The 22771-nt window shown below is 31.4% G+C and overlaps 3 protein-coding genes across 4 annotated transcripts; 2 read left to right on the top strand and 1 right to left on the bottom strand.

Moving 5' to 3' along the window:
- Positions 1 to 2371: 2371 nt before the first annotated feature.
- LOC102582833 (pentatricopeptide repeat-containing protein At1g50270-like) lies at positions 2372 to 3490 on the top strand. The gene has a single exon (XM_006343573.2). The coding sequence runs from the start codon at positions 2372 to 2374 to the stop codon at positions 3488 to 3490; it is 1119 nt and encodes a 372-aa protein (XP_006343635.2).
- A 464-nt stretch (positions 3491 to 3954) lies between these two features.
- Positions 3955 to 7387, top strand: LOC102582484 (F-box protein SKIP1). Its single transcript, XM_006343572.2, has 2 exons — positions 3955 to 4501; positions 6632 to 7387. The coding sequence occupies exons 1-2, from the start codon at positions 4140 to 4142 to the stop codon at positions 7194 to 7196; spliced, it is 927 nt and encodes a 308-aa protein (XP_006343634.1). The 5' UTR covers positions 3955 to 4139; the 3' UTR covers positions 7197 to 7387.
- Positions 7388 to 13979: 6592 nt separating this feature from the next.
- On the bottom strand, positions 13980 to 18435 carry LOC102577662 (HQT). 2 transcript variants are annotated; one of them, XM_006343571.2, is made up of 2 exons: positions 17857 to 18435; positions 13980 to 15052 (listed from the first exon to the last, which is right to left on the bottom strand). In XM_006343571.2, the coding sequence occupies exons 1-2, from the start codon at positions 18280 to 18282 to the stop codon at positions 14171 to 14173; spliced, it is 1308 nt and encodes a 435-aa protein (XP_006343633.1). In that variant the 5' UTR covers positions 18283 to 18435; the 3' UTR covers positions 13980 to 14170.
- Positions 18436 to 22771: the final 4336 nt, after the last annotated feature.

Below are 22771 nucleotides of genomic sequence, written 5' to 3'. Positions count from 1 at the left end.
ATTTGATGAAACAAAATATAAAGAACATATTGATGAAAGAACTTGGTTGGCAAGATCTTTTGTGCTAAACTTAGTTGTGATTTTAGTGTTCTTCAAACAGGTTATCTTGAGGAAAATGAAATTATCCTCTTTATTAGGCTCAGAGTTTCTCTTATGCATGTTACTTGAGCTGAGGATCTTTTGGAAACGACCTCTCTACCTCTACGAGGTTTTGGCGACCTTGTATGTGTCAATATCAATGATTCATTATCTCAATGAATTATTTCTTCGGATAGAAGAGTTATCTTCTTTTCTGTAAGGAAAAGAATTTGAAGAAATTTTAGGTCTCATTGAATCACAGGTAGAGATATTGATAACACACCCTCAATCACATGTTGATGTGACAAGAACTTAGTTTCTCCATGTGTTTCCTAGGCCCAGTGAGATATACTTGGATAAAGTTAATTTGTGTGTTGGCAAGCTAGTTGTGGAAGTGATTTGCTTGGGTCCAAATTGTATATTTTGCTTTGTCTTCAATTCTCCCAACAACAACGAGGCGAAGTCAAGATCAGAAGTTTATGAATTATGGATTCTCATTTCTTTTTAAATTAATAATAATGTGTATGTATTCGACGGATTTTTAAGACAAATACAAAATTTAAACTAAAGTTAATTGAGTTTTATCGATTCATAACTGATACCCTAGCTCTGTCCTCCATCGGGTGGTTGGATTATCATCACTTCATTTCTCCTGTGTCCTTTTTGTCTTCGATATTTTTTGTGAGGTATAATTCGCTTGTCCGATGTAGTCTCAACACTTGCATGGGAAAATTCAAATTAGTCGGGGCTTCAATATAAGTATCGAACGATGGGTGGGAAGTCAAAAAAATTCAAGTCTAGACCCTTGGAAATACTGTTGTGAATGAGTCTAAACTAGTCATTTGTTAACTAGTTTATGGTGCCCACGTCTAAATTTTATTGGCAAACGTGATTGTCTTCTCAATTCTAAAATATGTGATGATAGCTACATTAAAACCAACATTCAAATCCCTCCATTTAAAGAAGGTTTATTGGACGAATCAAAATGAGTTGAATTAACTACTGATTGATTATTCAACAGATTAAAATGAGCTGAATTAATAACTTGAGTGAGTCGTTGGGTAGGTGATGGTTTTTTATGAGCTAATTTTGTCCTCTTTCTAAGTCAAGTAATAATGACCCACTGAAGACAGAAACTTCATAACAAGTTGACAATGGCTCTTGAATTGAAGGTTCGATCAATAGATATTTGTCTTTCTAAGTCGAGTAATGATATCCAAATAAATACTCACTAATCCACCTAAAATAAAGGAAAAACTATCTCCAACCTTTGTACATACAAGACTCTTTTCTTCATACAAATGCTCGTAGGTGAAAAAGCTTTTGTTTGCTTCCATTGGCGAAATCAACCCCATATCGCCTTATGCAAAGCCCTTTCCTAAATGAGGTAAAATAGTTCTTGTGCTATTGATACAATTATAAGCTTATATGCTATGTCTAGCGGCTGGTGAATCTTACCTAATATGAAAATTATCTTTCCTTGAGTTCGTAGAGTCGATTTTCCTCCTCATCCACAAAGAAGAGCCGCCCTACTAGACAAGCAGCTACATAATACACTCTTCGCACAACACAACCATTCCACAAAAAAAGTTGTGTATATATATATATATACACACACATGCACAAACACTCAAACTTGATCTTGACCAGTTACTAGACACTCCAATTTTAAGAGTTCGCATCTCGACACCTTAATATAGTCTCAACTAGCCACCAAACACTCCAACTCATTGCCACTGTGTCTCATGGACACTCGATACAAACTTGACACGTAAATATTGGAGGTGTCTAGATGATCATTTTGGAATTTGAAGTGTTCAACATAGTAAAAGCAAATTGAAGTATCTAGATGTGCATATTAAAAGTTCTAGTGTTTACTTATCAGCTCAAACTGAGTTTGAATGATTATTTATGTATTATGGCCCTATAAAAGCTCTTTCATTTCCCTCCATTTGAAAGAAAAGAAAGTAGAAGCTCAATCATGCCATTGACATCGAACTCATATTCACAACTCAACAATATATCCACACAAATCCTCAATTTCTTGAACAAAACCTGTATTTCACCTTCTCAAATCTCCCAAATCCAAGCTCAAATCATCCACAACAATCTCCATTTCAACACCACCATAGCCCACAACTTCATCTCTGTATCCAAATCTTTAGGTCTCTTAAACTCTGCTTACACCCTTTACACTAAACTCATCAAGAAACCCCACATCTTCATCTGCAACACACTGATTCAAGAATGTTCACATTCCGAAATCCCAGTACTGAAACAGAATTCGATTTCCATGTATGTTCATATGCATAAAGAAGGTATTTTTCCGAATAATTACACGTACCCTTTTGTTCTAAAGTCTTTATCTGACCTTAAGGAGCTGAAGTTAGGCAAATCTGTACATACCCATGTTGTGAAATGGGGTTATGTTTGTGATATTTATGTGCAGAATTCGTTGTTGAATTTGTATGCTTCTTGTGGTGAAATTGAGTTTTGTCAGCAAGTGTTCGATGAAATGCCTCAAAGAGATGTTGTTTCGTGGACGGTTTTGATTATGGGGTATAGAGATTGTGGGAAGTTTGATGATGCACTTGTTGTGTTTGAGAAAATGAGGGATTCGGGTGTGGCGCCCAATCGGGTGACGATGGTGAATGCATTGTCTGCTTGTGCTAATTGTGGTGCTTTAGATATGGGGGTATTGATACATGATGAAATAAGGAGGAGTGGATGGGAAATGGATGTGATTTTGGGTACTTCTTTGATAGATATGTATGGGAAGTGTGGGAAAATCGAACACGGTTTTTGGGTATTTCAAGAGATGAAGCATAGGAATGTGTATACTTGGAATGCTGTGATCAGGGGGTTGGCGTTGGCTAAAAGCGGGGAGGAGGCAGTGCGATGGTTCTTCATTATGGAGCGCGAAAATGTCAAACCTGATGAAGTGACTTTAGTAGCCGTGCTTTGTGCTTGTGCGTACTCCGGAATGGCTGAACAGGGCAGAGAAATCTTTTCTTGGTTAATGAATGAGAAGTATGGATTTCCACCTGGTGTGAAACACTACGCGTGTATGGTTGATCTATTAGCACGTTCAAGGCATTTAGAAGACGCGTTAAGGATGATCACAGAAATGCCAATGGAACCGACAAAGAGCGTTTGGGGGGCATTGCTTGCTGGCTGTAGGTTACATGGAAATCAAGAATTGAGTGAGTTTGCTGCATGGAAGCTTATAGGATTGGCACCAAGAAACTCGGCCTACTACGTCGTGTTGGCTAATTTATACGGTGAAATGGGAAGGTGGAATGACGCGGAGAAAATTCGAGCATTGATGAAAGAGAGGGGATTATCAAAGGACTTTGGTAGTAGTTCAGTTGAACTTGAGGATCAAAAGGATCTACTAGAGTTGTTAAGGTGACAACAAGAAGTGTCAAAATTCTTGTCATTTGCAAAAGAGGGAAGTTGATGTGTTCATTGAGCTCTTGTTTGATCACTCCTACCATGATCTTGTGGTGACTATGCATCAATGAGACATGAATGAGAAATTGTCACCTTAATGTACTACTCTGTCCGTTTCAATTTATTTGTCTGATTTTGACTTGACACGGGATTAAAGAAAGTAAAGAATGTTATTAAATCGCAACAATGTACACAATTTATTTAAATATTATATTTACAAAATAATACATTACAAGCCATTATAGTACAAAATGATACATTACAAACTATAGGTATCAACCATCCAAACAAGTTGTTAACAGACCAAAACTAGAATATATAGGTAAGGGCAAATTATGTCATCTGTTAATATTAGAACTTTATTTATGTCATCCGTTAATATTAGAACTTTATTTATGTCATAATCATAAACCCATATGATTCATTCGTGCCGCTAACCACTAACAAGTAACAAAGCCCTATAAAACTATCAGATTTTGCCACGTGACATTATCATAACCCACCAAATGGAGAGTTGCTCGGATGGTAATGCACAACCTACTGTAAAATATAAATAGATAAGTTTTTGAAATTCTCAATAATTTTCATGGGTTAGTTTTCCCCCAAAAATGGCTGAGGAAGAAGAGAAAACCAAGTCAGTGCAGATCCATAACTGGGCGGAGTTAACTCAGTTATGCCTAGTTAACATTATCTCTCATCTCTCCATTGAAGATCGATGGCGAGGTGCCATGTTTGTCTGCAAATCCTGGTTACAAGCTTGTAAGGATCCTAATCTCAATTCGGTAATCGATCTCGAAGCTCAGTTCATCCAATCGGTCGCTGAGTCGTCGTCGACTCGTTACTGGAATCGCGAGTTCGAGAGTAAAATCGATTCTATGGTTCGATCTGTTGTAATTTGGAGTGACGGATCTCTGAATTTTGTTCGGGTTAGGCATTGCTCTGATCGTTCCATAGCTTTGATCGCTGAAAGGTAAATCAAATTTCCCAATTTTATAAGAAAAAAAAAGAGATTTTTAGTTGTTGTGTTTCAATTTATGTGACAGTATTTGATTGAGCATGAAATTGAAATTTGTGTGATTAATGGAGACCGAGTCGTGGAGTAGTCATGACTGATCCGAGTTAACTCGTCCGTGATGCATGCTTGATTAACTATAGATATTTGTGTAGCTAGCAGCTGCCGGTCGGGGCGGGGATAAGCTTGCTTCTTCACAAGCCTATCCCCCCCAAAAAACCGACCCTGTAGCGCTAGCGCGAATATATATCATCTTATTAAGTCTAAATGAAAAGTTAGATGATATGAATCATTAGATGATAATGTAGGAGGTAGTAGTTACTCGTGGAATTAGTTAATGTTTGCATGGTAAAAACAAAAGGAAATTTTTTTAATAGAAAGCTGTTGTTTCCTTTGCGGACGGAGTTAAGTGTGTCATGTAAAATGAAACAAAAGAGGTAATTCATCAGCATAATATATAAGTGTATCTTTTAACTTGGTCTTAGCTGACATCTATGTCAATCAACTTTGCCCGTGCAATAAAAGACATTATGACACTAAAACTTATATAAAGTTGAAGAAGTAGGCACATGCGTAGGACATGTGTGTCTACTTGTTCAACTTTATACAAGTTGAAGTGTCTATTTGTACATGCACAAAGTTGGAAGGCGTAAATGCTAGTTGAGGTCAAGTTAAAAAGCATGTTTATGTATAATGCCTAATTAATTTGTGCTTTTCTAAATTGAGATGTTGGGTAAGAAAGGAATCTTGAGAAAAACTGGGATTTTATAGTTGCGGTGAAACTGGGTAACAAAGAATATTTTGGAAAGAGAGAGAATGCATTTTGGCTGAGAATTTATGGCTGAAAATTTGTTTGTAAATTTTTCTGAATTGAGGTATAAGGAGGAAAAGAAAAATCTTGAAAAGGTTAGCTGCAAGTGAAAATGTTGCTTAAGAGTCTTATGGCTGTGCTATGTATTTGCAGTACTAAAAATCCTGTTGGATTTACTTGTTTCCGTTGGAGTAGAGTAATCTACATTTCGTGTTTAAGCCGTTGGATAGATAGGAATATGGAGGTCGTTCACGTGATGTTTGATGTCTTTGGTTTTACATCTGCATTGTCATGTTTTTTTTATGTTTGAGAGCAGAAACTGGCCCCTAAATAGACCTTTGCATATTCATTTTGCAGTTTGTTATGTTCTTCTCAACAATGAGATGATGTTGTCATTACTATTTAGTTGGTTTTAGATTGTTCTTGAGTTCATCAGTTCATTGTCTGACATTTTCAATGTCCAATGTGTGAAATGAGCAAAAAGATCTCAAAAATTTGAATTCATGAAACTACCAAAAAAAAGTGTTCGAAAAATCAGTCTTGAAATACTGATTTAGGAAATGCTAGGTGATTTCTTTTCATTTGATTGAGCCTCAAAGGGCATAGTTACTTGGTACCTGTGCTGGTGGGGCATAACAGGTACACGGTCCACTAGTCGAGGTGGACAAAAGTTGGCCAAACACCAACCTTAAGATTCTTTTCTAAGAAATAAGGAGGGATGGACTTAAACTATTGTATTGGTTGCCATAGTGAAAAATGAGTCAATGACTAGTAGGTGTTGTCTGTTGTATTGGTGGCCATAATGAACAATGACTAGTAATAAAAAGTTGAGACTGAAGACAGTGGGCGTCGCTATCAGTTTTTCTTCTTGGAATTCTAAAGTTTTTATGTTGGTATGAGCTGGGGTTTATGTGTGATCATCAAACTATATCTGAAATTCACAAATTAGATGACTCCCCGGAGAAATGAGACTTGATGCAGTTGGAACTGACCATTGCTTTTTCTTGTGGCTTGAAGTGTAGGCTTAATCTTTATGTGTTTGATCAGATTAGAAGCAATGGGGATGATCAGTGATCTGACTTGCTCAGCAACAATACCTATCTTTTTACTTATCAAACAGAAAAAAACTCGCCAATCTTTTAGAAATGACGGAGTTCTTTTCATGTTTCTGATAACTCTACTGCTTCCAAAAGATGATCTTTTCCTAATTTTGGTGAATTTTTTGCGATACATGTGTTTATGAATGGTAAATATTTGCTCTGAATTTATTCTTACAGGTCGCTTAACCTTCAAGTTCTCTCAATTCAGAGGTGTCCACATGTAACCGATGAAACAATGTCTAAGATAGCCTCTGGTTGCCCGTTGCTTAGGGAACTTGATATCAGCTTCTGCTATCAAATATCTCACAAGTCTCTAGCTCTTATAGGACAGCATTGTCCTAATTTGCGAATTCTAAGGCGAAATCTCATGACTCAGGTTAATCCTTCCCAACAAGAACCCTTTGTCCCGAGGGAGTATGTAGATACTTGTCCTCAAGATGGTGATTCAGAAGCTGCTGCAATAGGGAAATTCATGCCACAACTCGTGCAACTTGAGCTACAGTTCTCCAAATTGACTAATAAAGGTCTAGCTTTGATATCTGAAGGGTGTATAAACCTCGAGCATTTGGATATCTTTGGGTGTACAAATGTTACTAGCCTGGATATTGCAAATGCCTCGTCGAATATGAAGCAGTTGAAAACCTTGAAGAAGCCTCACCTCTGCTTAGAATCTCAAACAGAGTGGTACGGGCATTGGCAACTGTATGATGATCGTTTCCAGACGGACTTCTTCCGAATTTAATCAGGCGAAAAATGAGCGGTATGTTGTTATTCAACTGCTTGTATATCATGCTTTCTAGACTCCGCTCTAGTTTAACACTCTTTGATTAGTTAGTAGAAAGGTATTCGACTGACTTTAGTTGTGTTCATATATTTCAATCTCCTGTTATGTTTGATTAGTTTCTTGCAATTACAAAGCAGCAACTCCCATCATATGAACTCCGGTCCAATTATGGAACCCTTGAAAAAATAGGATGAATCGAAATATAGTTGCTACAAATAATAGCAATTGGACCAGAGAATGTGATTGCATTATAAGGTCGTAAGTGATCAGATCGAGCAAGCTCAAATTAAGGTAAAATGAAACATATTTGACCAAAAGCTCCATGGAGAGCAAGAAAGCCTACGGACCGTCCAATCCAACGAGTAAAATCTCCTTGTGCTTCAGAACCCCATCATAACTACAACGAATGTGTTGAAACTATTAGGGGTTGTTTGGTGTGAAAGATAATATCAAATAATCTTGGGATTAAATTGTAGTGGCATTTAATTTGTTGTTTGGTTGGCAAGTCCAGAATAACTTATTCCAGAATTAATAATTGATAGCGGGATAAGTTATCCCTTCCCTTGGGTGGTATAGTTATCCAGGGATAAAATAGGTAAATGACAAAGATGTCTCTTAAAACCTTTTTTATACTTCACTATTCACATTCATGTATATTTAGTTATTTACATTTTCTTAATACCATGTATAATAATATTCACAATCTTTACTACTTATTTTTATGATAATTCTTCATAGTTTTCTATTTAAAGAATACACTATATAAATGTAATTTTTATTTTATCAATTTATTCAACTAATTCTTATGTTTATTTATATTTTGATTCGTCATTAATCTTTTTTTACTTTAACAAGCTAAAGATGAAAGTTCTATTTTAAAGTCAAATACGAAGAAAGTTTTATTTTTAAATACATAAGGTACTATGATGGGAATGCACACACAAAAATAAGATGATAATTTTATTTTTAAAAATAAATAATTAAAACTTGCAAAGAAAATTTTAATAACTAAATAAAATGAAGGGTACTTTTGCAAACAAAAAAAAAAAATTCTTAATATTTATGCAATGCATATTATTTTGAATATACAACAAACCAAACGCTAAATCAGAAATAATCTCAGCATAACTTATCTCATCATAACGTGTATTTAAACCAAACAACCTCTTAGAAAGAGTAGCAGTTAAGCAATTGTGTTTTTCCAATGAAAGAATTGGTCAATCCATAAGTATACCAACCTTTTCTCAATCCAAACATGGTTTATTTAATGCTTGACTGAAGCTTACTTGCTAGCACAATATTTGTCTCCTCTTCAAAAACTTACCTTTGATAAGTTGAGGGTCTAGTTGAAATAACCTCTCTACCTTATAAAGATTAGATAAGGTCTACGTTAATTCTACCCTTCGTAGACATGACTTGTGAAATTATACTGTGACCAGGCTGTTTCTATACTATACAAAATGAAGGTCTTCCCTAGCCTTAATCTGAATCATAGATAAGGGCCATAGGGGTAACCAAGTCCAGCTATTAATATTTAGGTTTAACTATCACAATAATTGGGATCTTGCAATAAATATCCATTGTACATTCTTGTACAAAAAAATTATAAAGCAGACATAAGTTAAATGACTAAACCAAAAGTGGATATATATACTTGTAGTTGTAGTGGTGGATCCACCGAAGAAGGTACAAGTTCGATAGAATTCAAGTCTGTCAAACGATTTTATACTCATGTGAAAAACAAATATAAAATCTAGGGTATAATAGATATTTTAGAAACTATATTTAAACAATAATTCTTGATATATAAATCTTGAATTCGCTACTGTATCTTCACCATGGTGGTTGTTAGCTTGGATAAAAGCTCAGTATTTAAATCTCGAATCTGTCACTACATCCTTGACAAGGCATTGTGTGTTTCTCTTTGTCAAGGTGGTTAATGGCTTGGATAAAAGATCACCATAGGTGGCTAGTGCTAAGGGAAAACCAAAGTTGCTTTAATAGTTTGGTCAGAGGCACCCAAGGGTGTATTTTGGGTTAAACTTCATGAGGTCTTAAGTTTAAATGTCGTAGAAGACAACAAAACACTAGGTTATTTTTTTTATATCTTTTTGTCTTGGTAGATAGAGTTATTTGATACTTATTGTTGTGGAAGATGCAAAGTCCCGTGTCAGCATGATCTGAACAAATCATACTAAGAATGATTTTATGTGTTTTTACTGTTCAATTTATACAATACATCTTTCTTTTAGTTAACCTAAAAAACACATTTCTTATAAATGTTTAGTGATGTCACCCATGTTGTGTTTTACTTATTTAGCAAAAAAGTTTTTTATTGACGTAGGACCAAATTATAAGCAAAAAAGTACATTAAAATTTCAGAAAATCTTTAATATGAAACATACACCTTAATGAAGAGGTTTGAAATTTCAAGATACCTTCGATATACAGTAGACACATTAATAAAGAAGTACATACTTGTTGTTAAGACATATTCCACCACATGTATGATGAGGAAATTGAATGGACAACACACCTCCAAGAAATCCCCAAAGTCAATTAATGTCAATAGACAAAATTATGAAACCTCACTTGGAATTATTAATTAATGAAAATTAGTAAAGATTGTAATATGAGTTCCATTTTTAGGTATTAAATTAGCGGAATTTATGTAAGTTGCTATTTTTTTTTATTATCTCTAAATTATTTATTTTTATTCCTCACATCAAACGATCCATTAATACTACTATATATAGAGAGAGTTTGAATTGAAGGTGAAAGATATTATTAGACTAGATGCAAAGCCTCGTGTTAGTATGAGCTTAACAAATTATACTAAAAGTAGTCATTTGGTTTTTCTACTCAATTTATGTGATACATTTTTTTTATCAGTTTCAAGAGACATATTTTATGAATAACGTTATCAACTTTCTATTCATATTGAATTTCACTTATTTGGCAAATAATTTTTATTGACATGGAACTAAATATCTATGAATAAACATTTGTAAAATATCTTTAATGCATAGATATTTAAATTCTAAATATATCCTTAACATAAAATAGAAATATCGACAAAAAAGGTTGAAATTTTCAAACACACTCTCAAACAAAATAGGCAAGTCAATAAAGAGGTGCGTCCTAGCCTTATTGATTGATTGCTGTGTGGCACGTTTCCACCAATGTCGAGGAAAATGGAAATTGAATGTACAACACACCTCCAATATATTCCAAAATCGATGTTGATAGACAAAAATATTTATGAAACCTCACTTTTTTAATTAATAATTAATTAGTTAATGATGAAAAGTGACTTTCACTAATAGATATACTTCCTCAGTTTCTATTTATATATCGTTTTTATGAAAAATAGATAGTCCTTAATATTTGTTATTTTACAAAATCAATGCATAATGACACTATTCTTCCTATTTTACTTTTGAGAGTTATTGGCCTTGAAAATATATATTTGATCAATATGGAAAAACTAAGTAAATAATTCATTTCCATTGGTCAAATTAATTCATGTTCACTAATTGAAAACTTGACTTTAAGAAAACATTAAAAATAAGGATACAATGATTAATTTTTACCTAATTTCTTAAGGGACATGAAATTTAAAATAGTAGCGTATAAATAGGAACAAAGGGAGTATGTTTTTAGCATTAGAGATATTTTTCTTTAAGTAGAGTATCTTCTGAAAATACTTTTTTTTATTTTACAAAAATAAAATTAAAAAAGACTATATTAAGAGCTTGTTTGAATTCATTTTTGACTTGTAACTTATAAGCCATAAGTTAAAAATTTACATTTATTTTACCTTTAAAACCAAATGCTTAGAAGTATTTTATTTTCCCCTTTAACACCTATTTTAACTTGAAATGAAATCACCATCTTTTATGCCTAATTTAGCAAAAGTTAATAGCAAAAAAACTTGAGAGGTAAAAGAGGAAAGAGAGGCCAAATCAACTAAATTTGTGAAAAGCAAGAGTGAAACTACGAGCTAAAGCAGGCGTACGAGGTGCGATCAATCGCGAAAAGTCAGTAATAAAGAATCCGCTCTCCGGTAAGCGAAGGAAAGCAGGTCAAAGCCCAAGAGATTCTATGTAGAATGGCTCTATTCCATCGTAGTTAGCCAAACATATCGTAGGAATGAATATCTGTAACTCTCATTCCAGTACTTAAACTGACAAAATGGGAAAGGTGAAAGAGTAAAAAGCTAGACCGACTTGCTCTTAAATTAAAAGCAGCAAGAGCAAGTAAGTAGACTTTTCTTTGCAAGAACAATCTAATTTTTTTCTTTTTCATGGCTTGAACTTAAAACTAATGATAAAAGAAGAAGAGATCTCGATTATTTCATCATAATCATATTTTATGTTGGTCAAATACTTTTTACTTGCTAAAGCTTAATTAAATTAATTCTAATTATTATTTAACTTGTTATCGAGTGATTCTATTTTCACTATGGCAATTTATGTTACACATGTGACCCATAAAAGTAAAAGATTAAAAGGACTTTGGGCATGTAAAATCAAATATATGTAAAATAGTTTAAATGAGGAGTAAAGATGATTCCAACAAGAAGTCGTGTCCTTATATAAGGTAACATGAAAATTTAGCATCCTATATTTAAGGAAATTTTCAAAGAGATAACTAAAAAAACCTACCTAACATAAAAATGTTTTTTTCTCAACAACAAATTTAAGTTAGAATTTCATAGTAATGATGATTTTTTTTTGGTTTCTCATTCGATTCGGTGTTTAGTATCTACATTGGAATCTGATTAAATTTGGATGCACTTCAGAAAGTCCCATATTAGGGGTAAAATACTCCCTAACAAAGGCGATTATGTACTCAGAAAACTCGAAATTAAAACATTTAATTAAGGATAAAAAAATATTAACCACTCTATAAAGTTTGAATTTTATTTATCACCGCTTTCCAAGAACTAGCTAGAAAAAGTATTGACCAATTTGGTTACTCCATTTTTTTAAAACAAAAATAGATTTTTCTCAACAACAAATTCTAAGTGATATATTTAGGTTTTTTACCCTATTGTTTTTAGTAATGATGATTTATCTTGATCCTTCGTGTTTTTTTTTGCTTTCACTATGCTTAAATATTGGAACAAAATGAGCTGTCTTCTATTGACTTTTGTGGGCTACAGAGACAATATAAGTCCTATCTACTAGAATAACTGTTGAAAATAATTTAGGAAGCTTTTTTTTTGGCTAGTACTTTTTGTTTAAAAAATAATGACTTACTTTGATTTTTAATTTATTTTAAAAAGAATAATTTTTTTTTGGTAATGCTTTCATTTCAATTTTTTCATGTGACATGTTTAAAGTCATAAAATTAAAAGATATTTTGATACATTTAACATAATTTTAATTTAGAATTACAAAATTAAAAATTCTTTTTTATTTCCTTAAACTTCATGTCAAGTCAAATTACTTTATTCTTTTATAAACAAAGGAAATACTTGTAGCTCTCAGTAAATTCAAATTTATGGTGTAAAAGACTCATTAAAAAAGAAAGTATTATCTACCAAGATATGAAAAGTGTTATTCATCACACTATAAAGTAAATGTTGATAGGAACATAGCAAGAGCCTTCTTTTTCCATTTGATGTCTAGTTTCTGCCTTGAGAAACTAAATAATAATATTTATACGGTGTAAGACCCATTAAAACAGCAAAGAAATGTTTTCTATTGAATTTTTTTCATACTTCGTGATTAAAATTCGAATCCAAGATCTTTATTATAAGAATGAAAGAAATTGTATCTATCTCAACTGTCATATGATCTACACGTTATTGTACCAAAACATCTATTCAAAGTTCAATCAACTATTTGTTAGGTTTGTTGTTATATATAGGGCATTATTTGGAAGTGACATATCAAAGTTCTATCTTAATTTCTCAAACAAAAACTACTACATTTTATATAATATTGTTTGAACAAATTTTAAAGTGACAGGAAATGAATTCCAATCACAAATTAAATAGGAAGAAACATAGTTTTATTGATCAAGATTGCGAGGACAATTCTGTTCCTCGAACTAGGATGATTTGGATTGCATATTTCTCAAATTTGGATGTTTATACTTGATTTTCATAACTCGAGGGTCGTTAGTGGCGTATTTCTCGAACTAGGATGATTTGGACTTGATCTTCATAATTCGAGGACCGTTAGTGGCATATTTCTTGAATTAAGATGATTTGAATTTGATCTCTTTATTAATATTTCATGAATTTGCGAAATATTTGAGATTTTGATCTCTGTATGAATATTCCATGAATTTGTGGTGGAATTTTCGAGATGCCTTTTCAAGGGAATATAGTACCCTTTATATAGGCACGAACTAGGGTTTAATGTTGAATAACCTCCACGAATTTTAATTGAAATTGAACACACTTTGTATAGTCCCAACTCAAATTGAAAATGTCTTGTAGAGTTCCATAAAATTTCAATGTCTACAAATACCAACACAATTAATATGATATATCTAATATGTAAGATCTGAAAAGGATAGAATATACTATTTTGCCACATTCCTACCTACCACATGAAAATGTAAAAACAAGTTGTACTTGTATTATACTTTTAGGTTAGTAAATTAATTCTTATTTTTAATTGCATTTTAAGTGATTTGATAGCGTAAAATATAATTGAATATGAATATATATAAGTTAAATCATATAAAGAAAAGTTTTCCATAGATAATTGCCACAATAGCCAATCAATTGAAAACTAGGTATAATCACAAAGGAAATATGGAGATTTAGCTTAATAAGACATTATCAATTACACAATCAAATTCCTAATAAAGAATTTGGAAAATATCTCAAAACTAAAAAAAAAAGGACTTGAACTAAATCACACCACAATTTGTGTTGTACATTCTTGACTTTTTTCCATATGAAAAATATCTCAAAATTCATACAAATACTTTTCAAATAGTGGCATGTGATCAGGATCTAGACAAACAGCCAAACGCAAGTTCCTATCTTTTGTATTTGGACTTGGTATAATATATATTGTCCCTTCATATAAAATGCAAGCTGGTCCCATATGAATTGGCCTACCCCATCCAAAATCACACTCATGGACAGGCAACCTAGTCCAACTATTAATATTGAGGTTAGGGCTAGTAAAGTAAGTCGGGCCCCGGATTAGGGTCGATAAATCAGGTTGTAATTCGAGGTAATCCAACGCTGATCTTAGGTAATTATCGTCCATTTTGATCAACTCATTGTGAATTCTCTTAACGGAATTCCTCAACGGCTCTGATTGAAGTTCACATGATTTAGCTATTGGTGTGGCCGTGAACACCACATTTCCTAGGTAACCCGGTGGCAAGGGAGGGCAAAGCCTTGACCTACCGTCAGTGGCCACATGTAATTTGGTCAATTGATCATCTGCCAATCCACGTGCCTTGCTCGTGCATCGCCAAATATGGGCCGCGAGGATTTCATAAGTGCTGCCCTCGTTTTCGGACTTAGACTTAAGAAGTCCGACTTGTTCACTTGAGAATTTCAACATGGCCGTGGTACTAGACTTTGGGCCTGTGGACTCACCTTTTTTTGATGAGATGAGGGTAGGTGGGGGATGATACTCAACATGCTCGAAAGAAGATGTTGGTGGGTCCCGTGCATGGAGGAGCGTCCGGTCGATGAATGGGGGGACTGCGACGGAGAGGCCACGGGCGATGTCCGACCACGTGTTGATGAAGTGGAGGGATGAGAGACCATCGGATAACGTGTGGAATACTCCACCACCAAGAGCGATTCCACCACACTTGAAACGAGTAACCTATAAATATTTTTTACACTATCAGTATATTAAATAAAAAAACTATATAGACATTAAAGTTGGAATACATCACTTACAATATTACTCTATTGACCAATTTGCTAAGGAAGGGTGACTTGTTGAACTTCAAAGTTTATCTATTTATTATTAATGCATTCACGTGCACACTTTCAGAAAAAAAGTACTCCCTCTGTCCCAATTTATATGACTTACTTTCCTTTTTAGTCAGTCCCAAAAAGAATGACACATTTCTATTTTAAGTAACAATTTGCCTATAAAATGTCTTTTTTACCCTTAATGAAATGATTTACAACCACACAAATTTCTATCATTCATTTTGGACCACAAGTTTTAAAAGTCTTTCCATTTTTCTTAAAGTTTGTGCCAAATCAAAGTACATCATATAAAAGTAACAATTTGCCTATAAAATGTCTTTTTTACCCTTAATGAAATGATTTACAACCACACAAATTTCTATCATTTATTTTGGACCACAAGTTTTAAAAGTCTTTCCATTTTTCTTAAAGTTTGTGTCAAATCAAAGTACATCATATAAAATGGGACGGAGGGAGTATGAGTTTTTTTAAAACAAGTATGGCCTACCAACTACACCAGTTGTTGTTAGAATTTATGATATTATTTCATTTTTAAAATTATGATATTCGAATCAATTTGCGTGACTTAGATTATTTCATCAGATACTTAATCAAATAATGGTTCTTGTTCTTTTAAGCTAAAAAAGAAATAGGTAAAGCAATTGTTAAAAGAGTAAGATAAGCACTAATTTATGGTTTGTTACATTCTTCCATCTCTTAATATTATTTAAAAAAATTATTCATACTAGAATTTTTTAGATTATTTTTTCTCTTCCTATATTAATTAATGTACCTAACTATCAAAAAATTTCTATTGTTCTCCTAAATTAATTAAATATGTAATTCAGCTTGATGTGACAATGGTTAGATCAATATTTTAAAACGTATCTAACTTTATAATTTAAAGTTGTACTTTTCGTATAATTTTAAATATTTATATTTTAATATAGTAGATAAATTAATTTGATTTAATTTAAAATTGAGTCAACTTAATTTGAAAAAGTATAACAACTAATTTTTGAATGAATAAAGTACTAGTTTAGGTAGGTTTTTGGAAGATAAACCATCTTGATAAATTGATAGCTGTCAAGAATTAAATATTACTATTATTGGATCTAGGCACTCTGAATATAAAATACTCCTTTCGTTCCATTTTATATGTCACTTTTTTACTTTGCACTTACATTAAGAAATGATGTAACTTTACCCTTCTACTCTTATTTAATGTTTTCTTAAGTCAACTTTATTAATAAATGACAAGATTAATTAACTATTTTATGAAGGGTATAATAGGCAAAATATGGTAATTTATGCATAAATTTTATAAAATGACAAGTATTGTGGTCCATCAACTTAATTTGAAAAAGTATAACAACTAATTTTTGAATGAATAAAGTACTAGTTTAGGTAGGTTTTTGGAAGATAAACCATCTTGATAAATTGATAGCTGTCAAGAATTAAATATTACTATTATTGGATCTAGGCACTCTGAATATAAAATACTCCTTTCGTTCCATTTTATATGTCACTTTTTTACTTTGCACTTACATTAAGAAATGATGTAACTTTACCCTTCTACTCTTATTTAATGTTTTCTTAAGTCAACTTTATTAATAAATGACAAGATTAATTAACTATTTTATGAAGGGTATAATAGGCAAAATATGGTAATTTATGCATAAATTTTATAAAATAATAAGTATTGTGATCCAACTATTTATAGAAAAGGATAACATATAAAATGGACGGAGAGAGTACTGTTCAATCTAATTATAATAGTATTTTCTTCTTTTTTTTTTTGTTAATTTCTCAAAGTGATATGTGTTAATACTGATTTATTTTTAAAAAATTAGGCACGTGTCATTTTTTCTACCTCTTTCGATTTCGACTTTTTTAAAAAGAAGTTAAACCGACTTGCCCTAAAATTAAATTATTGTCTAACTTTTTTAGTTGAATAAGAAGAAAATATAGGTCCCCATATTTCCTCTTCATTTTAAGTAAAATTTCTAGTGAAATGCATTTTTTTTCCCTAGATCATTAAATTTTATATACAATAATGGTATAATTTTTTTTAAAAAAATATAACTACAAATAGTGATGGATTTTAAATTCAAACTACATAAGATTAAATTCGATTTTCTACCACAACTCAACTGATTTAATCAATTGAAAATTCTTATTTATAAATTAAAAAATTAACCTATCCTTCGAGATTTGAATTCAAGCTCTTTAGTTCAAATGAATTTTATCTTACAATATCCACCCCTTCTACAAGTAGCTAAATATCCTTAATAAATAAAATTAATAACCTAGAAAATAAAACAAACAATCATAAACAACATGTAAAAACATAATAATACTAATCTTAAAAAAAGATCTTTATACTATCAACACACATAAATATATAAATAAAGTAATATAATAATAGCATAAAAAATCTTTTACCTAAAAAATAACTACTTAGTATAATAACATGATCTTTATACTATCAAAACATATAAACATACATATAATGAAGATAAAAAAATCCTCTAACTTAAAATATACACTAAAAACGAATCTTTATATTATCAACGCATATGAAAATTCATTTTACTTGAAAGATGACATGTATAAATAAACACTACAAAAATCTAAATACTATCAACACATACACACAAACATATAAATAAAGTATTGTAATACTGATAACGTAAAAATTCTTTTTACCTGAAATATAGCGAGTGGAAAGGTTGAGATATCTCCAGAAGTTTCAACACTAGGAATGAGTTTCTTAAGTTCCAAACATGGTGTAAAATCACCAAAATCATCAATACATGAATCACTTTCAGCCTCAACAAATAAAACACCTTCACCATTACAATTAACTTCAATTCTACCTTGTTCATCCCTAGCTAATCTTCCAGCCATTGGGTAAAATGAAACTAAAACATTACTTAATGCTTCTTTCATAACTTTATTATCAAAGAAACTTGAAGATCCATTTGGTTTATAAAAATAAACAGTCAAAAGATGAATTCTTCCAACAATTAAATCCAGATTAGAACTCCAAATTCTCTTTGTTGGTGTTGGTTTTGATGGTTTCACTAGTGTTGATTCTTTGATATTAATTTTCATCATTTTTTCACTTCCCATTTTTTTTCCAAAAAAGGAAAAAAATTAGGTTAAGGAGAGAAAAGGGTGTTTAAAAATATAAAATATATATATTTTTGGAATATTCTTGATGTGTAAAATGTGAATGAAGGAAGAAAGAGCTAAAGAGATAAGGAAGATGGAAGAGTAATTGTTGTGGTACAAGAAATATAGTGTGTTTGGGAATCATTATTTATAGCCTAAAAACAAGTATAGGGTATTATCAACCATACTATTTTATTGGAACCAATAATAATCAAGAAGGTGTAATAATCTAGAAGGTGCAAGTTGCTTTTATTGGTACCCAAAGTTCGGAATCTCGATCGAAGCTTCGACTAAATTTAAATTGCGTACTATAGGGCTCATTGGAGGGTACTCCTCCTAATAGGCTTTTTCGATCGAACTCAAAATCTTTAAGGATGAAGCAATTTCACAACTATACGATAATTCAGGTTGATCTGCAAGTTATTGTTAAGTTGGCCATAGTTTAATTTTATTCTTATAGTGTTGTATTTTCATCATTAACTTCTTTTATTATCATTATTATTATTATTTATTCAGTGTGGCCAGTTATATTTTCTTGAGTTGATGATCTATTAAAAATATAATTTTTCTATCTTCATAAAACAGGAATAAAATTATATATATATAATTTTTTTTAAAAAAACTTTATTTGTCAAAGTTACACTGATATATTCAGTAGTGGTCGAATTTAAAGTCTCTAACAACCTTTGTTGGTTATGATGGCCCTTACTTGCCAAATTCTGTGAAGCTTCTTTGCTTTTTATTTTATTTTATTTTATTATATTGTACTTGAAACTTATTAGTCCGACTCTTTTTTATTGTTATATTTTTCAGAAATAAATTGAGTTTTTTAAAAATATAAATACCATTTTTTTAAACATCGCTTTGGCCATGAATTTATTATATTAAACAAAATTATATTATCGACGTAATTTGACTTTAACAATTATAAACAGCTATTGATTGCTATATTTTAAGTAATTTATTATTATAAACTGTTATTTTCAAATAGATATAAAAGTTAAAAAACTTATTCACGTTTCTTTGTGGACAATTAGTATTTTCTTTGGAGTTCAATTTGGTGAAAGAAAAGGATAAATCAGTAAAATTGACTTCCGAAAAAAAGAGGTCAGTAAATTTGAGAAAGATGCCCTTTTCCTAAAAAAAAAAAATTAATTAATTAGTTTGTCAGTATTTATTTATTTTATATTTATGTGAAAGGAAATATGGTTAAAATTCCAATACACAAAAAATAATAATGTAAAATTGACACCATTTGAATTTTTAATTTGTTGGAAGTAGCTGGACCAAGAGTTTGTATGGTTCTTATGAAATAGTTGGAAGTTTTCTTTACAGTTCCATATTAAAGAGAGCATTAAATAATCTACTTACTCCTTAAATTAAAAACCCACAATTTATTCTTTTATTCTCTCTCTCCCCCCCCCCCCCCCCCCCCCCCCCCCCCCCTTTTTTTTGGCGTTACAAGAGCGATTCAAATTTTAAGAGTAGAGTTGCGAGGTGTTATAGAATGATACGGGTTTTAGCTTAGAAATTTTTTGGGTGTTACACCCTCCCTCCCCCCTCTTTTTTTTTTTCCCCCCCCCCCCCCCCCCCCTCCCTAATTATATATTTTTGGGGCCATATAAAACCTATAGTCAACTAGATCTAGTTACTTTTTCCATTTTCATACTAGTCGTCTAGTACTTTTCTTTTATATGTCTTTTAAAAAATTATAAATAAGAAAAATAAATTTACTAATTTATCTTTGAATTTTTTAAAACTTTACAAATTTGTTCAATTTTCAAGAAGAATTATCTGAAAAAGTAAAAAGGAAAAATAATAATTAATTTTCTCTTAATATTGTAAATTGACAAGTAATTTATACAACTATTATCCGACGGAGGAATATACTCCTTTCGTCTCAAAAAATGATTGTCATGTTTTTTGTCACGCTCCGAATTTATACCATGGATGTGGCCGACACTTGAGAACCATTGCTGATTCTCAAGCGAACCTTTGGTCTGGCTGACTACTTAGCGGAAGACTAACTCAAGCAAATTTAATCTGTAACCAAAATTTAAATTTGAAAGTCTCAAAACTTCTCAAAACTCAAGCTATCTCAAAATAGTATACTCGAAACAATCTGAAAATAATGATAGTTTGTCAAAATAGTTCAATGGAAATATTGATTGAAACTCAACACTAACTATCTATGAAGCCTCTATAGTTCAACATGAATGTCGGGACAAGACCCACTACACCTCAAAACTACTAAATTGAGAGACAAGAGTGGAGTCCTCTAGAATGCAAGGAAGGCTCACCAAAACTAGCAAGAAGTGCAAAGTGATCTTAACGGAGCGTCTGTTGATGATCCTGAATATCGATATCTGGATCATAGAAAGATGCATGTCGAATGACCATCAGTATATTGAATGTACGAGTATGTAATATAGCCAAAGTAAAATAGTTGAAAGAAAAGACTGTAATAGACAAAGATATACTCAAACTGAATGTAAAGAAATATAGGAAGTAAATCATTTAAAACTTTACAAGTACTTACTCATCTCTGAAACTCAACATAATAAGTGATATAGTAAAAATACACTTTAACTCTATTTGAAAGATTCTCTAACCGACAACCATCATTATGAGCTAGGTGATGATACAACTTCTTGCCCCTGCTACCAGAAATGTCCTATATCATGTCGGGGTATAGAACCTCTCGACTAAGTGGATCTACTAATTAGCAATAAAGATTCATCTAAAAAGTATGATCATTTATCCATGTTGGCAGACATGGTTTATGAAGATTTTGAGTTGTTTAACTCATCCGATATCGATGCTCAATACTACTCCCAATAATATACTCTTCTTCAAATGTATAAAACCTACTCTTTCTCTGTTTTGAGGTAATTACTCAAAATAACCTCTTAAAAGAGGTAACTGCTCTGAAATTTCTCTGAACTCATAAACTCGTTTTTGAAATCAAAGTTTCTCTCTACTCAATGTAAATATGAATCAAATGATACATTTGGGTATACTTAGTTCCCATATCCTCTTTCTCAATCATGTATAAAATCCTTCTCAAAACTCATCTTTGTTTTCTCAGAAAATTAGTTTAAGATCATTGTTTGGTTTAAAAGAATTCTCAATAATAACTCAATAAATGCTCCATTATAACTCAACAATAGGGTTCATGCTGAAAAATAGACATTAACAATCAACTCAAGAATCTCAATGCAAGATATAGCAACTCAATAATAAGGAAATAGAATTCAGAATTCATTAACGAAATTCATCTCAAGAATTATCAAAACTAAGGATGAAACCCTAGATTATTCTTAACGGTTAAGTCAATAACGATCAATAACCGATAAGCCAATATCTTAATGGTTGTTAACGGTTTAACATGTCTACAAACCGATAACCGATAAACTCCAAAACTGAGCCAATCGATATACAACCCTATAAACAAATTTATAGTGTTCGAAAAAAGTTTTTAAAAGATAAATTAGTAAGATCGTCTTTCTTATTTATGATTTCATAAGGGATATGTAAAGGAAAAATGGACGATTCATATATGATAAAAGGAGTACTATTTTTCTTGATTTATCTTTTCCAACCTAATTAATGTTGCTTCTCTTAGTATGGAAAAGACGTAGTCCTTACAAAATCCTATATTAAAGCTCATTTTGTATTTTTCAACATATATAGTTCCATTATTTGACTTGGACTTGGCTACTTAGTAACAAAAAAATAAGATTTGTATGACTCTATTCTAAAATGTGATTAGTTAATGTTTTAGTGATCTAATTGATGATGTAACTATATAATTATTCTAAATAGTTACATATTTTTAATAATAGTTTGGTAGAATTGAGTCACGGATATCTAATATAATTATATCTAACTTTTTCATTTTTTTTCATAACAAAATCTATGATAAAAAATAGACCACAAACTTTTTTGCATCATATACAAAAATGATAATAATTTTTCAATATGCTCAATTGTTAGTCGATAGAATTATTAGATAACAAGTACTCCATGAAAATAATCTACTTGTATAGTATTAACATTAAGAATACATTTGAAATAGTTTGTTAACGGAAATAAATAAGAGTTATATATGCATTATCAAAGAATGTGGTGCAGTAAATGTATTGTTTCTCTCTTAACCAAAGTCTAAATATGAAAAATTTCAACACTTGTTTCTTAATGAGACTCTATGTGACACAAATTAATCGGACTCCAATAAAATATTTGACACCAATAAAATAAAGAATTATATATGTGTGAGATGATTACATGATATTAATATAAATTGTTGTGGGATATGTTTGAACTCTTAAAATGAAAAAATTGGTTGCCTTATTGTCTCGTACCTTATAAATTTAAATGGATCGAATTTTAATATAAATATTATATATATATATATATATATAATAAACGTGGTGGTTGTTATAAA

This window comes from Solanum tuberosum, unplaced genomic scaffold, assembly GCF_000226075.1.
Source record: "Solanum tuberosum cultivar DM 1-3 516 R44 unplaced genomic scaffold, SolTub_3.0 scf00047, whole genome shotgun sequence".
Lineage (NCBI taxonomy): Eukaryota > Viridiplantae > Streptophyta > Magnoliopsida > Solanales > Solanaceae > Solanum > Solanum tuberosum.
This window is presented reverse-complemented; position numbering and strand designations above follow the sequence as displayed.

What these genes read in the sequence shown, in the direction of transcription:
- LOC102582833 (XM_006343573.2), top strand. Translation starts at nt 2,372, where the DNA reads ATGTATGTTCATATGCATAAAGAAGGTATTTTTCCGAATAATTACACG.
- LOC102582484 (XM_006343572.2), top strand. Translation starts at nt 4,140, where the DNA reads ATGGCTGAGGAAGAAGAGAAAACCAAGTCAGTGCAGATCCATAACTGG. An exon ending in ATAGCTTTGATCGCTGAAAG is followed by an intron (nt 4,502 to 6,631) that starts GTAAATCAAATT and finishes TTATTCTTACAG; the next exon opens with GTCGCTTAACCTTCAAGTTC.
- LOC102577662 (XM_006343571.2), bottom strand. Translation starts at nt 18,282, where the DNA reads ATGGGAAGTGAAAAAATGATGAAAATTAATATCAAAGAATCAACACTA. An exon ending in TTCCACTCGCTATATTTCAG is followed by an intron (nt 15,053 to 17,856) that starts GTAAAAAGAATT and finishes AAATATTTATAG; the next exon opens with GTTACTCGTTTCAAGTGTGG.